Below are 16,423 nucleotides of genomic sequence, written 5' to 3' on the forward strand. Positions count from 1 at the left end.
TCTCCTGCTGCTTGGCCCACAAAAGCAGACTGGAGCGCTATCTGGGTCGCCTGGTTACTTAGCGAGCCCCCGCCCCTTCCACAGCTGATGGGCGCTTGGCACTGGATCTGAGCTACAGAGTTGCCCGCCAACAGGCTGGCCCGCCTCTAAAACAAGCCAGTCTCTCTGGGTCTAAGCTCTCAAGCCCAAAATGGTCAGCGTCGCTCAGCCAGATGAAGTAGCTGGAGCCAAAACATCAATCATCACATTATGCCAGCCGTGCTTATGAATCAGCTATTACAGATTAGTAAACTAAGAAGCTTTCCGGATCCACAATATTGATTTTCCCATTCTCGTCTCATCTGCTACAAATAGCAAGAAGCTTCAGTGTTCCACACAACAGAGTTAAGCCAAGAAACTACAGGAAACTGCCATCTGAAACCAACGTCAGCTTTCCCTGATTTTAAATATAGTTTTGCATGACGAAGATGGAGCGATACTGTGGGTTTTCTGAAGCAGCACACAGAGGCGAGAGACGGCCATGACGTGCAACAAAGGTCAGAGAGGACTACATTCATCAGCAGATGGAGTTTGTTCAACTGTCAAGAGTCTGTAGATGTTCAGCTTTCTATTATTCTGAGCAGGACTCCTCGTCGATTTTACTAAGCGCTGAGCTTGACCATTCATTCTTGACTTTGGAAACAACAGTTGACAAAAAAGCCGCTGAAAGCTGGTTGAAAGCTGTGAAACAAGCGAGTAAGTGGAACAATAGTTGAGACTATTTTGTCAACCTCTGTTTCCAAGCTCAAGAATAGACTCAAGAGAGACAATTTATTTTATTTACACATTTTTTCTTGGCAGTGAGGATTCACAGACTATTATCTGGGAAATTATAGTGACAGCCAACTCAGTGTGATGTGATATCTCGTTTTCACTCAGTTTGGAACAGGAGGCAGGAAGGAGCAGCATGTTTCAGGAAAATTAAGTCATTTATCTAAAAATGTCTCCAACTGGGGTTTGAAAGACTTTTTCTCAAAACTAAACTCCTAAAAGTAAAAGGTGAGAGGTTGTTTTTCTTCTTCTTCTTTTAATCTTGAAGTAATATTTTTTACACTATGAATGTGTCATTTTAACAGATTAAATAAAGAAGATATTACGTGTTGATTAGTGAGCTTTAGAGGCGCTGACGAGCAGATTTAGGTCCAGGCTAGCTGTTCCCCCGTTTCCGGTCTTTATGCTAAGCTAACCTCCTGCTAGTCGCCTACTGTTTACTGTACCGTTTACGTGGTATCAATCTTTTCATTTAACTCTTTACAAAATGTCAAACTATTTCTTTAAAATCAACTCAACTCTTTTGGAGTGCACCGCTTCTGTTCATTCCTGAACCAAGGGAGTTTGCTGTGAAAACAAATGTTGCTACTTCACCTCATTGGCAGATTGTTTTTATTGCGATTTAAGTAAAAACTGGATTTTCACTCGCACTACATGATTAAATCGAAGTACTTTCACCTGCAGCACCGCTTCTGTAAATCAGCTGGCTGATTGAACCCCAACTCCCGCCTGATCACAGGGAACTCCCTCATCTATTTACTGACCTGTTGGTTAGTTTGTTGCTCCTTTCAATACAGCACCGCGGTCTGTAGCAGCGCGCTGTACAATCCCAAAGTGAGGAAACCAATCCCCAGAGATTGGCGACACCCACACTAATGAAAGCAACGCCGAAAAATGTAATCTCGCCAATTTCAAGGCTCATTAAGTAGAGTAACAGACGGGAGTTTGAAAAAATAATTTGAAGAGGAGCTGTAATGTGTTTTCTCTCCTCTCCTCTCCTCTCTCTATCCCTCCCTCATCTCTTCTCTCAGTGGAAATTGCTGTGAATCAAAGTATTATTTTTTTTCACCACAGCAGCAGCTGTATTAAGATGAAAACAAATGATTTTTTATTCCAGAGGTCGTTTGTGAATTTGTGTGATTTCAGGCTTTTCTGGGCCACGAAGGCATTAGTGCTTCTTGGCTTGGCGTTAACTGCATTATGTGAGCTGAGCGTTTTCCTGCTGCATTGCAAAAATCATCCAAAATAAAAAAAAAAAAAGAAAGGAAAAAGAAAAAGAAGTTTGAGTCAGTGTGAGCGGTTTGATCAGAGCTTTTCTGGGGACGGCTCCTTGGTTGTATGACAGCTGGCCTGCTTTTTGCATAGACTCATAATTTTACCAAAAACCCTCCTCAGCCTGAACGTCAGAGGAATATGAAGGAGGCAAAGCAAGTGAATGCATGTCTCACACACTGACAGGCGTGCGCAGCATGTGGAGTCGGCTTGACAACGGATGTAGTTGTGTGTATGAGGAAGTGAGCAGTGGAGCAGCTACAACTGCTTTGCAAAAATGCTGTTAATATGAAAACCGAAGTGTGAGAGGAAGAGGGGGGGGGGGTGATCTTCGGCGTCAGGGCCTGACAACTGTTCACTTCAGCAGAGTGTCACCTCAGGAGTCCTGGCTGTCACACAGGAAATGGGAAGTGTGCAGCTGAGTTTCTGTGCCTCGTGGTGCACCCGGCAGACTGTGCCAAGGGGCCCAGCATCGCCAGTCAACATCAAACAGCTGATGTTTATGACAAGCAAATCAGCTGCTCCTCCTCTCCCCCCTGCTGACTCTCTCTCTCTACCTGTCCCCAAGGCTCTGCTGGGGAGAAAAAAAAACATCTCCACTCTTGACTTAACTATTAAATGATACCAGGCCACCTTCAGCTCAGTGTTGTTCCCAGGCCAACGTTCAGCATGATAATTAACAGGCGTCACTGTGTTGAGAAATTGCGTTATTTTCCTAGAACCCACAGTAGGTGTCTTCCCTGAACAGACTGCAAGGCATGAGAGCATTTTAGCATAACAAATGTTATCAAATGGTTTAATGAGAATAATCTAACTAAATGAATGGTGTCAAGATTAAATTGTGTGCTGCCATTTCCTCAGGCTGCAGAGGTGGATTTTAGCATAAGTGCCTGGCGCATATCTGGACTGGGAGTTTAGATACATTTCAACCTTAATTCCTGCTTCTCCATGGCTCACTAACGGCTTTCTTTATGTTCTAATTACTGTGGACAAACTACTGTCTGTCCTTTCAGGGGAAAAAAGTCCCAGCGAAAGTCAGTAATTATGTTTCGTGGTAATTATTGACCTCTGTGCTGCACTGCAACAGTAAGAAACCACCCACTTCCTCCTCGCTTTCAACTAGATGTGTACTGGCTGCCCAACAAAGGAAAGAAAATCCAAAAAATCTGCAGTGGGGAGTTATTGACCCAGCACTGATTTGGCAGTGTTTCAGTATGCCCTGTAGCCTTTATGACAGTATGGTTTATGTAACTGCCAATGGAGCTCATACAGATGAGTGGTCTGTAGCACACAACCCTGTACACACACACACACACATACACGCACACACAGAACACTAGTAGTAAAGAGCACACACAGACACACAGTCACTCGCGCTCCACTCCCACTGCCTGCACACTGAGGATGAGCAGGCTGATTTCTGAAGAGCTGAAGAGGCAGGAGGAGAGTAAGGTTAGAGGATCAAGAGGGAAACAGTGTTTCATCATGCAGGCTTTAAAGAGAGAGCCGCATCCTCCATCCGCTGAGCGTCGCCTCAGAGGCAGCAGCAGCAGAGTTACGTGCCGTCATGAATGATACCAACACATCACTGTCATGGAAACGAGGATTCTTCGCCCCCGCACATGCATTCCTCCACGTCAGGGTGTTAAATTTGTGCAAAGTGTTGATATGTTGCTGTGCACCAGTGAGACCAAGACATTTAATCAACATGGTGGCCTTGAAATTTTAAAACGACAATGATTAGATGAGAATATAAATACCACTAATAAATTAAATATGAAGCTGTCTGCTGTAGTTTCATGTTTACTGCTTCATTTTACATGTTGAACTATTCTTTCAGACTCTTGTTAAAACATGAACTCTTCATATTGATTGTCAATGGCAGCATTATTGATGAATATTCAGACTGGTATAAGGCTCCATGTCCATGAGGCTCTGCTTCATTAAGGTATAACCACCTGAAGATTAAATGTGAAAGTGCTGGCTTGATTTTTGGGCATGAATGCATATTAATCTTGACATCCATCTAAGAAAACGCTGGGTGTAATGAATTCCATTCTCACTTATTTTACCACTCATCAAATAAAAAGGAGTTGGTTTTCCGAGGTGGAAAATCAAACAAAACTCGGGTGCAAAGAGGCAGCTTGCCTCCAGCATCCTGTTCTGCAGGGCAGTTACTGTAACTGAGTTCGGCTTGGAGTGAGGAAAATTTTAAAGGATCTTCTCTGAAAACATCCCGCTCTCCCTCCTCTCTGTCCCCCGATGAATGCCCAATCAGAGATAAAACATATTTACATTTCTCTGATGTGCAATGTGCATACAGTATATTCACACTGTTATCGCTGCTGGATTCACCCTTGTATGTGTGCCTCTGTCGATGTGTGTGTGTGTGTGTGTGTGTGTGTGTGTGTGTGTGTGTGTGTGTGTGTGTGTGTGTGTGTGTGTGCCTGTTTTCTCATCTGTGCTGTATGAACGTGTGTGTGTGTGTGTGTGTGTGTTTGTGTGTGTATGTTTTTCCCCTTGAAATATCCTAATTGAAAGCCTGGAGGCACAATATTCTGATGCAGCAGTATACTACAGTAGCTCTGCTTGTTTGTGTGTGTGTGTGTGTGTGTGTGTGTGTGTGTGTGTGTGTGCATTTCATATAAAGACACACAAAAACACACACATCAAAACACTGTTTGTTGACCTTGTGTCCCTCTGAGTCTGCTAATGATTAATGAGAGGCACAATATGTATCTCTGTGCTCTCCATCTCCCTTGTCAACGTCATGTAATTACTGCTTTTCCTTTCCTGCTTGATTGGTTTCTCATCTACTTGTTTTTCAGCCTCACACCGTGCGAAATTGTGTGTTTGTGCACGCATGTATCCTGATGTGTCCACAGGTGTGCCGATTTGTTCACCAGTGTAAATGTGTGTGTGTGTGTGTGTGTGTGTGTGTGTGTGTGTGTTTTCATGTGCGGGTTTATCTGCAGAGTGGGGATAGACCCTTTCCCCCTCAGTAATCTTACTCATCGCGCTGCTGTTATTGCAATTTAGACTTGGCTCGGCTCCAGAGCTGCTCGACTGTAATGGTTCCTCCTCTCTCCGCTGCCCTCGGGAGTGTTACAGCCTCTCATCACCTCTGCACTGAGCTGAGCGCTCTCAGCATAAACAAAATGACCTCAAGTCACGTCTTGAATTGAAGCCAAGTTGTAACCTGTTAAACCCAGCAGAGCCTGCTGTGAGTATAACATTGTGATTATCATGGGTGAGCAGTGCCCACATCCACAGGGAGGAGACATTCAAAGGTTTCAAAGGTTCCATAGTGCCGTGCTGTCGAGTCAAAACCTCGTAACTCAATTCTGCTGGTGATTATGTGTGGATAAAACTTTACAACCATTGGTTTCATGAAAACATTTCAAGCATCCTTTAGAGGTGCTCAGTATTTGAATAAATGATTTTTTTTTAACTCGAAATCCTCAAACCAAACAGTACATACTGAATCATTAACGTTAATGACCAAATTAATAATTTGAGCATTCTGCATTTGAGCTCCCTTCACTAATCACTCGGACCAAACGCCATCATTTATAAACAGCCAAGAGACTGTACACCGCTCACTGTAGCCTGTAGCCTCTGAACTGTGATACTATTGGTTTGCTTAGAAAAAAAAGGACAAATGAACAACATGGTAGGTATCTATGAATCTTTGTACTGAACTGACATGAATCAGTGAAGTGATTTCCACCTCCGTGCTTATCCAGCTATAAACAAGGAAGAACTTTTTAGTTCATCGATTTTTTAGGTCAAAAAACACCCATGACCTGCTACATTAACAAAAGAGCTGAAATGAGAGGAAGGTGATTCAGGTGTGAATGTACAGTTTGTTTCAGACATAGTTTAAATTGATTGTAAGAATCAGAACAAGAACATTGGTCCATAAGATATGGATTGAGCTGGGTTTTTATACCATTAAATCTCCTCCAAGGACTTTAATGATGCAAAAGCCAAATTATATAGCCTTTCCAGCTGGTCTGTTTGTATAATACAATATTAATCTTGTTGCAACGATGGTGCAGTGTTACATCAACATTATATCTCAAAAGCAAACATGACCAGATGAGCCAGATGACCAACCAGATGAGCTTAAGGCCATTCTTGTTTGCAGAGAGCACTGGTGCAGTGCAGTGCGGACTAACTGGTTCCCTCCTCATTCGCTCAGCTGGTGCGACAGTAGGTTTTTGGTGGCCACATTAGTGTGTTGTGAGGGAGCAGCTACTGTAGCTCCAACGCAAGCACCAGTTCATTTCATGGCCATTACAAGAGGCTGATGGATAGACTCAGCTCTTCTCTTTGAACTGGGATTAGTAACAGGGAAGAACAAAACAGTGCTCTTATCTGGCTCTGATTTTTGTTTGGAGCTGCAGGGGGGCCAGAAGAGAGCTCAGCCGTGTGACTGTAATGTGAAACACCACAAAGCAATTTGATAAGTCGTTTCGCTTCGGGTTTTCCCTGACAGACAACTGAAAAGAGAGAATAGGTATAATTCTGATATGCATGACAGGTAAACATGAAGTGCAGTGTTGTGTGCGCATCTCTCGCACACTTCAAAATAATGTTTTTTTTTTTGTTTTTTTTTTTTTTAGGCAAAATATATCAGAATTGCATCAAAGACCAGCCTCAAATTAGACCTTTCTTCCCAAAAGGCTTGGGTGTGTTGTGCTCCGAGCTTGCGAGGATGCTTCAATCCCCCTCACCACCCAACCCTCTCCCAAGCATCAAAGCGAGGCACACGCTGTTTGAAATTCATTGAAAGCATTGGATTAATAATGCAGAAAGAGAAGCTCGGAAAAGAGGACACATAGCATGATGCCTCCTCGACTCCTCAGCTATTAAAGCATGGAAACCTTTCTGACATGACCAAATGGGAAACCTTTGAACGAGCGGGGAATAGCTGTGAAAAGGTTGCAGTGAAAGTAGCTGGAGCTAAATCCCCCAGGAGGCAGCCAGATACATGCTACCTAAATGAAACCATTTCCTTTCTCTGTTTTGTTACTGTGCCTACTTCACAGTGCTTTTGGGAGACAACAGCAAAAAAAAAAATCTATATTAAATGAGTGATTGAATTAGAATAAATAATAAAATTATACTTACATAGGGCTTTCAATGTCATGTCAAGTGCTGATGATAAAAGCAGTAAGGAAAAAACAAACTTAAGAAAACAAAAAATAAATAATTAAACGGTATAGAAAGTGATGAGGCGCCCATTCCTGAGGAAATATAAAAAATAAAACCCATTTTATCTGTAATTGTATCGCCTCATATTGTCATGTACCCATCATCAAATTATTACAGAAATAGCTCTACATTTTAGGATATACACTCATTCACACATTTAATTATTAGATGAGAGGTTTGGTACAACTATCGCTTCTCTACACTACATATGAAGCTAGAACCAGGTAACAGTTAGCTTAGCTTAGCATAAAGCGTGAAAACAGGGAAACTGTTAGCTTCAGAGTAAAACAAAGTCTGCCCATTAGTACCTCTAAAGGCACAGACACACAAACACAGGAACACTCCCACACACATGGACGTTATGTCCATTCCTGACTAGCTTACAGCAAATGTCTGTACAGTTGGTCCAGTGGACCAGATGGCTCAGTGATGTGTGAATGACATGAGGCCAAAAATATGCTTTGCTCTCTCTCTTGACAAAAACAGAGGTAAAACAAATGATATGGAGTCTCTGCTGCTTCAGTACTTAGCACACCTACCGAACGCACCTTTCAACACCAAGAATTTAGCCTTTTTGTTGTTGGGAAGCTTACCAAGGAAGAGGTCTGTCTCTTTGGCATGGCAGCTTATCGTTAGCTTACTGACAGGTTCTATCAGAAAGAACCGCCAGCATCATATGACACCTGCCTATGACTCACAGGCTAGCAACACCCATGACAACACATTGACTAACACTGTATATTGACACATATACAGACCGATCATTGTTGAATGTAGACTAAGGCTGAACAATTAACTGAAATATTATTGAAATCGCAATAATGCCGAGTGCAATACCCGAATAGGAAGAGATGCGATTTTTTTGATAAAAGGTAAAATGTGTCACAACAGAATGTAAATGAAGCATTGTGATGCGACAGAGAGGCCACTGCCTTCAAATCATGTTCGCCACATGTAAGGCATCATGCTTGTTTTGGTACAAGCCCTAACAAAAATCACATCATCATCATTGAAAACTTATAGTCCCACTGTTGCAGTCCTAACTCGCCCCTCCTTCCCATATTTTCTTTCTTTTTTTTTCTCTCCAAACAAGAGGAGGCAGTCAGAGAGTTGATTCTGGTCATTTATCTTCCCAATGCCAATGCTGGTGTAAGTACAGCTTAACTGCAGAGGGGGGTATTGATCCTACTCTCCTCTCCTCTCTCCTCTTCATTCTTCACAGGAAAAAAAATAAAAAAACATCATCATCACAGCTCCCGCCCAGTCTGTGCATATGAAAACACAAGCTGACAACCTGTCTGCCAGCAGGCAATAAACTGTGCAAGCTGATGATAAGGAGAGTGACACTGTAATTCTTGCAGTAATTTCATATGAGACTTTTTTTTCCTGCACACACTCAATACCAGGTTTAAATTCGACACACATTAATTGTATGGGGACTCTCAAGCCTCCAACCTGCTAACACTTTGTGTGGTTTCAGATGGAAATCATAAACATTATAACAACATCAATTTTAACTCGCTATCCAATTTCTGGGCATTTCCATAGAGCCACATTTCCTCTAGGGGATCTACTTTTTAAAATGTATGTGAAAACTAAATGATTTTGTGAAGCAGTGGAGTCTGGAGTTTTTTCACTCTCACCTTCCTCCACTGAATCCCACCTGCTCTTTGGTTGCAACCGTGAAGATAAATGGGCCACCAAGGCGGTCCCAAACACATGCCTAGGGACATCAGTTATAAGAGGGATGGCTGATGCTGAATTAATTACTATGGGCTGATACAGAGGAGCACCAAACACGAGTATCATTTGATGCTATCAGGTTCTCAGCAGCAGTAGCTCTGAACACTGTAGTGAGTGGTCTGCAACAAATCTCCATCCTATCAAGTCATGTATATCTGTAACATCACTTCATAAATAAGTATTATTTTCCTGAAGCAAGCACAGTGTGATCATGAGGTTCTGTATCCTAAAACAAGAAAATCAATCAAGACAAATGACACGTGGCTTTACAAAATACCTTAAACAATTGTGCAGGAACAAGTGGGAATATTCTTACAACACAGGCAAATTTTGTTACTTGTTTAAAGCAGTAGATCAACATTTTGGGACATACACTTGTTTGCTTTCTGGCATAGAGTTAGACGAGAAAATGTCACTCTCATTTCTGTCCAACAACCAGTTATCTTACTACAGACATATTGTTGTTTTTACTTCTTGCATGAATTAAACATTTTGGATTGTCTTATCTTTGGATAGAGCCAGGCTAAGCTGTTTCCCCGTTTCCAGTCTTTATGCTAAGCTAAGCTAACTGCCACTGGTTGTAGTCTTATATTTAATGTGAGAGATATGAGAGTGGTATCGGCCTTCTCATCTAATTCTAAGAAGAAGGAGTAAATTCTAAGAAAGAGAATATTTCCAAAAATGTTCCAAAAACTATTCCTTGAAAGAAAACAAAACTTTAAGGACCCAGAAATTACATGATACAAAGGAGGTTTTTTCAGCATATTTTTTTCTAAAAGTTCAGATTCATTAATTCCTATAGTGTAGTATAGTTGATTTCTGCATCTTTTCACCAAAACATGTCTCCGCGGTGCCACCTTAAGACTGTGTGATTAATAAGAAGCTTATGATGTAACTGCTCACCACAGCTCTTCCTCTTTACTTTCTTTCCTCAATCCGACTTCTTTTCTTTGCCATACTTCCTTTGGCTCCTTTATCATTCCCTGTGATATCCCCTCTTTCTCTTGCTCTGCTGCATATTAAAAGCAGGACTATAATATGGTTCTAAGAATAGCTTTGCCTAATCTGATCACTGTGATGGAGTGTCACTCCTGTACTCCTCTTGAGCACAATATCTGCTTTACCCTTTTCACGCCTCTAAGGCTGTTGACACCTGCCTGAATCCCGCAGGCCTCGGTGTACAAATGGAGCGATTTTATTTCAACAGGCTATATGTCTTTTTTTTTTTTTTTTTTTTTTTAAATGGCAACTTTTAAATTAATCCCTAAACAACACAAACACAAAAAGTCTTGAAGTCATTTACACCACATATTTAACATTCATGTTCACAGAGTCAAATATATCTGGATGTCTCATTATGAGGTGCAACTCCTCACGCTCCCTTGTGTTTACTCTATTTTAAGTGTACACTGACAAACTCACAATCTGTCAGAAAAACTGGGGAATACATGCATTAATACAGCCACTCGGTGTTATTTCTCTGGAGACTGGTGCCTATTTGTAGTTTAATAAGAGAAGAGTGAGTGTGTTTGTAGTATAGAGGTAATATGGCTTTGCAAATAAATAGCTGTAGGATGATGAAAGCTGACAGTAAAATAATGTTGTTGTGTTAGCATGTAATAGTATAACAATCATGTTATATCAGCTGAGCGTTGCCACTTATCGTTACGCAGCGTCACATTTAGAAAGTCATTTGTTAAACAGGAGAGTGTGCAGTACCGGGTAAGACTTTTCTTCAGGCTGTGCGGAAGAGATGTTTGGTTTTTTTTGGCAGTAGGTGGTTTTCTCATTTACATCCATCAGTCTGCACGTTTTTTACACCTCTGTATCGAGTGATGTGGAGTGAATTTAAATGAGGATGGTGCCATATGGCCAAGAGGAACCAACACTGCATAATTAGCATGAACTCTCCCAGTTGGAAAGTTTGAGATGTATGTTTGTTTCTCTATAAAGGCTAAATTCTATTTTTTATTTCATAAATATTCTTAAATAAAATATGTGTAAAATGATTTTGGATGGAGTTTATTCAGCATTAAAGGTCATTCTCACTGTATTACCACCTTCAGATTTATTTAACTATAAGAAACTCTGTAGTTTATTATTTACCCGGCAATAAGCATGGCTCAAGAAGGTCTGACATATTTTTTGAAAAACAGTAGGCTAGATTTAGAATTTGACACCTTACATAACTCTTACTTTCGACTCGGCAAAACAAGCACAATAAAACATAAGGACAACGGGAACCAAGTCATTTGCTTTGCTTCATGTTAGTATTTTTCTGACCTCTAAAGTGGCGTGTGACACTGTTGTGTCCCAGTACCATGTCATAGTAAACAGCGACACCTCGGGTATTATGTCACTCCTTCTTACTGTATATTGTCTTTAGGCCTTTCTACTGTCACAAGGCGCAAAGTCTGCAGGGTCTTCTCAGAACAAGGGGAGCCCACTGGCTAAAATACTGTAGAGTAGGGGCTTTAGAGAGCGTGCTAACAAATTAGGCGACAGCACAGCCCCCAGTAGATGTCAGAACAATCATGAGGACAGAGCTTAATTGGTAAAGGGCATAGAACAGCGGCATGTTATCAACTTATTTGGAAATGATGACAGGATTGTGGGAAAGTCTAGTGGATTTCATTATTGAGGAAAATGTACTATGAAAAAAAAGAAAAGCTATGTCTAAGTCTTTTTCTGTTCTGCTGTTTTTGCATTACAGAGACAAGGATCTGGAGCAGCTGCTGGCAACAACAAGACATCTGGAGAACAAGGTAAGAAAAACTTACAAGACCAGACAAGAATACTGAAAAAACTGTATTTGTACGAGCTACATTATAACATTTAATTTCAAGACATTCACTTGTATTTGCATCAGCAATGTTATGTTCAAGCCTTTGCACCAATTCTCAAAATAAAACTAACAACTGGAAAACTTACGGTAAGTCGGGGGAGACAAAAAAAGAGACAGAGAATGATTGAAGCGAAGAAAGGATGAGAAGGGAGGGAGGCCAAATGGACCTCAGTTTACAGTACATGCGGGCCCATGTATCTGAGATGAGCTTTAAAAGGCACATGTCACATGATTGACAGTAACAGGCTCTGAAGGACAGCTGCCATCAGAGTCTACACACACACACACACACACACACACAAACAAACAGACTACCTGACCTCAGGGCGTTCCCTCAGATCCAATCATGATCTGACAGGAGCTCAGACACTTTCATAACATTTGAATTAGCGCATTTCAACTATCTGTTTCCTGCATCTCTGTCATACAGTATGTGATACCCTGGAGACATGACTGTATCAGCACGAGCAAGGGTTGTACATTGTTAGTTATCTGTAATTACTGACTTTAAAAACAAAAAAACAATGTACAGCAGTGTTCTCATAAATCGCTTGACAAAGCTGAGGCTTACTCTCAGCTGTAATGTCCCGTCGCCAGGAGACAATACTGAGATGACCATCAGCTTCAGTAGCTCCAACTCTCTGATGATTGCCTCCCTGTACAGAGATGGACTGCCTGTATCAGTTCAGTCCTGAGGGAAATAAAGATCTGCTCCATGCACCAAGTGCATTACAAATCATGTTTATTGTTGAGCTTTCAGTCATTAAACCTATCACAGTGAAGCAAATAAAGGCTTCAAACGAGAAAACTAATATCTTTGCCGCTTTCACCTCCCCTAAATCATGACAGTGATTTGGTGCGTCGCCCTGACTCAGCACATCACTGCATAAAGAATGAGCTATTTTGACTTTATAAAATAGTGTGCTCTGTACTTAATATAAAAAAAGTCAGTAGAGGTGTGGTATCATTAAACTGAGTCTTATACTTGCAGATTTTTGCATAAATGTGTTTGATTGTCTAAAGAACCAATGAACTGTTGTAATTCTCTACTGCACAATCTGAAGGGCTACCAAGGTCAAAAAAAGCACCTCTGTCTCTTTCATCACCATGACATTTTTGCATGCCAGTGTCAGTGTATATGATAGTGAGCACAGAAACAAACAGATGACTTTGTATCTTAACCATCTGTATGTAATTGCTGTCTATCTGAGATTCAGATGTCTCAAACAGCTAGTAACCTGCTTCAAAAGGGTGCTAAAAAAAACATATTTATGATTGAAAGACGCATTAAACCATCTCTGGCGACCACTGACCCTCTTTGAAAAAAAAATTAATTGCCCTATTAAACAGAGCCACCATTCAACAACATTATTCACCACCAGCGATTAATGGGATCCAGTTTACCTCCAGCAGTTGACTGAGATGAAACACTGTGTTTTAGGAGACTCATTTTTCACAGCCTGTAGGAGTCAGCTCTGCCTTTCTATTCACTTAATAAAAGGAGAAAGTGAAGGAAAATACACAGGCTGCAGTACACACACACACACACACACACACACACACACACACACACACACACACACACACACACACACACACACACACACACACACACACACACACACACACACAAAAAGCACCCCTTTGTTGTCTGACCTTGACAATTAACTTGATACCTGGAAAAACTGCTTTCCTACGATGTCTTAAGTGTGTCTCTCAATATAGAGAGACATTGGGAGTGAAAGAGAGAGAGAGAGAGAGAAAGCACTCTCTCTTAAGAGTGGGCGAGTGGGCGAGGAGAGAGTAACGCTGCTATTGACTCTCGCCCACTCTGCATACCCCCGGCACACAGCAGAGCACGGTCTTTAGAAAAAACCTCTCACGGGCTCAAGGACGGCCATAGAAAGATCTATTCATATTCACTGGAACTCAATTTGAGTTGGGTACGTACAAGTACATGCAACTGTGACGCACCTCAGTGATGAAGCAAAGGCTGTTTACCTGATAACAGTGGAAACAGGGAAGCTGGAGGGTGGAAGAGTTTATTGTAAAGATAACGGCGCAAGATGGAGTGTTTATCAAGTGGATGCAATTGAATCAGACTTTTTTCCGCTTTGCTGCAACATGCCTCAGATTACCTCAAGATGCAAAATACAAACTGTACCGGAGACATTCAGAGTCAGGGGACAGTCACTGCTGTTGTCGTTGGTATTCATTCTTTGTGAATAAAAGTAAATAAGAAAGAAAACAGGTTCCTTTGTGTGTTAAGATCATCAGTAGCAGAAGTATTCATATCCTTTGCTTAAGTAAAAGAAGCAATGCCGCAGTGTAAAAATACACAAGTAAATGTTAATTCAAAAGGTGACATAACCTTGTTTTTGTTTCAGTGGACTTAATGTGGAAATGTTATTATATTTTATACTGTTGTATACAGTTGTATCAATAATCATATTTCATAAGCTCATAAAATGATTTGCATCTAAAATCTCAATCCCCAAAGTAACTGGTAACTATAACTATCACATAATTGTACTGGAGTAAAAAGTAGAATATTTCCCTCTGAAATGAAGGAGGGCTAGAAGAAGAAAGTATCCCAAAATAGAAATATTCAAGTCAAGTACCTCAGAACTGTATTTATTATTATAATGCTTCAGTAATGTAATGTATTTTGTTACTATCCCCCCCTGGTACAAACACCATCACAGACTCAGTCTTTTCCCCCTAAAAAGCCTTTTAGTCGTCATATGTGACATTGGTCGACATGGAGTCCAGATGTCGTGTATTTGGGCCATATGCTCCATATGTTCACTGACCTTATGAGTCCAAGTGCAACACAGACTGTTTGTGGCACTGCAACAGCTGGAGCAGCTTCGGCTTACTACAGCTTTACATCATACCGTACAAACAAACCACTCTGATGGGAACATTAAAGAACAGCACTTGGCCATCGTTTGTTAAGATGCTATCATATGTGACATAATCAGCTGCTTATTCACGCAGGACATTAGAGATGAAAACTGCTCTATTTCTTTATGTAAATTCTAAGCTACTGTCAAAGAACAACGTGGAAACTGTTAGACCAACAGCACCTCCCCCTTCGTCCCAAACAGGCACAGGCGTAATTTCAAATTGGCTCACCTTAAAGATCAAAGTCATCCTTTTATAATTAGCTTGCGACAGGCTCTTAAAGTTATGATGACCCATTTCTTACACACTTTTTTAATTAGCTTTACTGTACTCAATTATAGCCATAATGAATTTGTCTTATTCTGTTAAATATTGTTAGTAAATGCACATCGTATGCCTGTTTCAGAAGCATCCAGTGCTAGAAAGAGCTGAACCCACATATTTCCTCTGTGGGTTCTTTGAACATCCCACATTTTCTGGTTTCTTTTTCCAAATGTGCAACCACGTCCAAGTAGGTTACACAGACGCTTCCACCCCAAAGCAAAGTAAAAGTTGATATACACTGAAAAACCAAGCACACAGTACCAATCAATACAGAGCCAGTCCTTCATGTGTATTTGAATATTGATCGCCATGGTTTCTCTCATGCTTTTCTGCCCCTCTGGTGTTTCAAGGCCAGAGGGGTCACTGATATTTTCCAGACTTTCACAGTGACTTTCAACTGTAAACGAACAAACACTTGCAGGCACGCACGCACGCACGCACACACACACACACGCACACATTCCTGTACATGTACATAAATATACCTACATACAAAACACACTCATATGTCTTTTAAAATCATACAAAATGCGTGTCTAGATCCTTTGTCTTTTCATGCTGGATGTCTTATACTACGCTTACATTTTTGTGTAAAAATTTCAGGGTGCTATCGTCAAAACTAAATAAATAAATACACAATATTTTCTGAAACTGAAGATTTTACTTTCTTTGCATTTCCCTTGAAAAAGATTAAATGGCTGTTTTTCTGCACACATGCATTTGAGTATTAAAGTCATAGGTCACTCTGTCTATGATGTATAAGACATACGCTTTGTCCTTTTTGTGTGGAGATTCATTTGTAGAGAGTGGACTCGAGCACTGCAGGCACCACTCTTGCCTACAAACACAGGTCATGTCTTTCATGCCAGAATCCACTTACTGTAATTGTTTACTTCTATTTCCAGTCACATTCACTAGATAAAATTGCAGATGGTTTTGAATGTCTGCTGTTTCATATTTATTGCAATTTAAATGTGAGAAAAGCAGCATGTAACAGCAACTGTAACCACCGAATGTTTAGCATTTTTACTAGAAAAATTAAGAATATGACTCATCAATAATCAATTCATATACGGATCTTATGTTTCAGCACGTGAAGTGTTATTTCGCTGTTTTCAGAGCACTTCCATTTTTGCAGATAGAAAATTAACAACAGGCAAGGAGCTGTGAGTCTAAACATGAGCTGCCATACTGTGTTTCATTGTCACCACAGGCATTCAGACTTTGTTTCTGCCTGGTATAATTACAATGCAAACAGCCAAAAATTGCTTTTTGAAAAGAATGATCTAGACCATGGACTAA

General features: G+C 40.8%; 1 protein-coding gene across 1 annotated transcript in view; it reads left to right on the top strand.

Moving 5' to 3' along the window:
• pcp4 (Purkinje cell protein 4) overlaps window positions 1–16,423 on the top strand; it is a 33,332-nt gene that overhangs the window by 10,300 nt on the left and 6,609 nt on the right. The window contains exon 2 of the mRNA XM_022768900.1: window positions 11,759–11,810. Within this exon, the coding sequence (XP_022624621.1) occupies window positions 11,759–11,810 (52 nt within the window). The remainder of the gene's footprint in view (window positions 1–11,758; window positions 11,811–16,423) is intronic.

Source organism: Seriola dumerili, unplaced genomic scaffold (genome assembly GCF_002260705.1).
Source record: "Seriola dumerili isolate Sdu_G_001 unplaced genomic scaffold, Sdu_1.0 BDQW01001888.1, whole genome shotgun sequence".
In the NCBI taxonomy this organism is placed as follows: domain Eukaryota; kingdom Metazoa; phylum Chordata; class Actinopteri; order Carangiformes; family Carangidae; genus Seriola; species Seriola dumerili.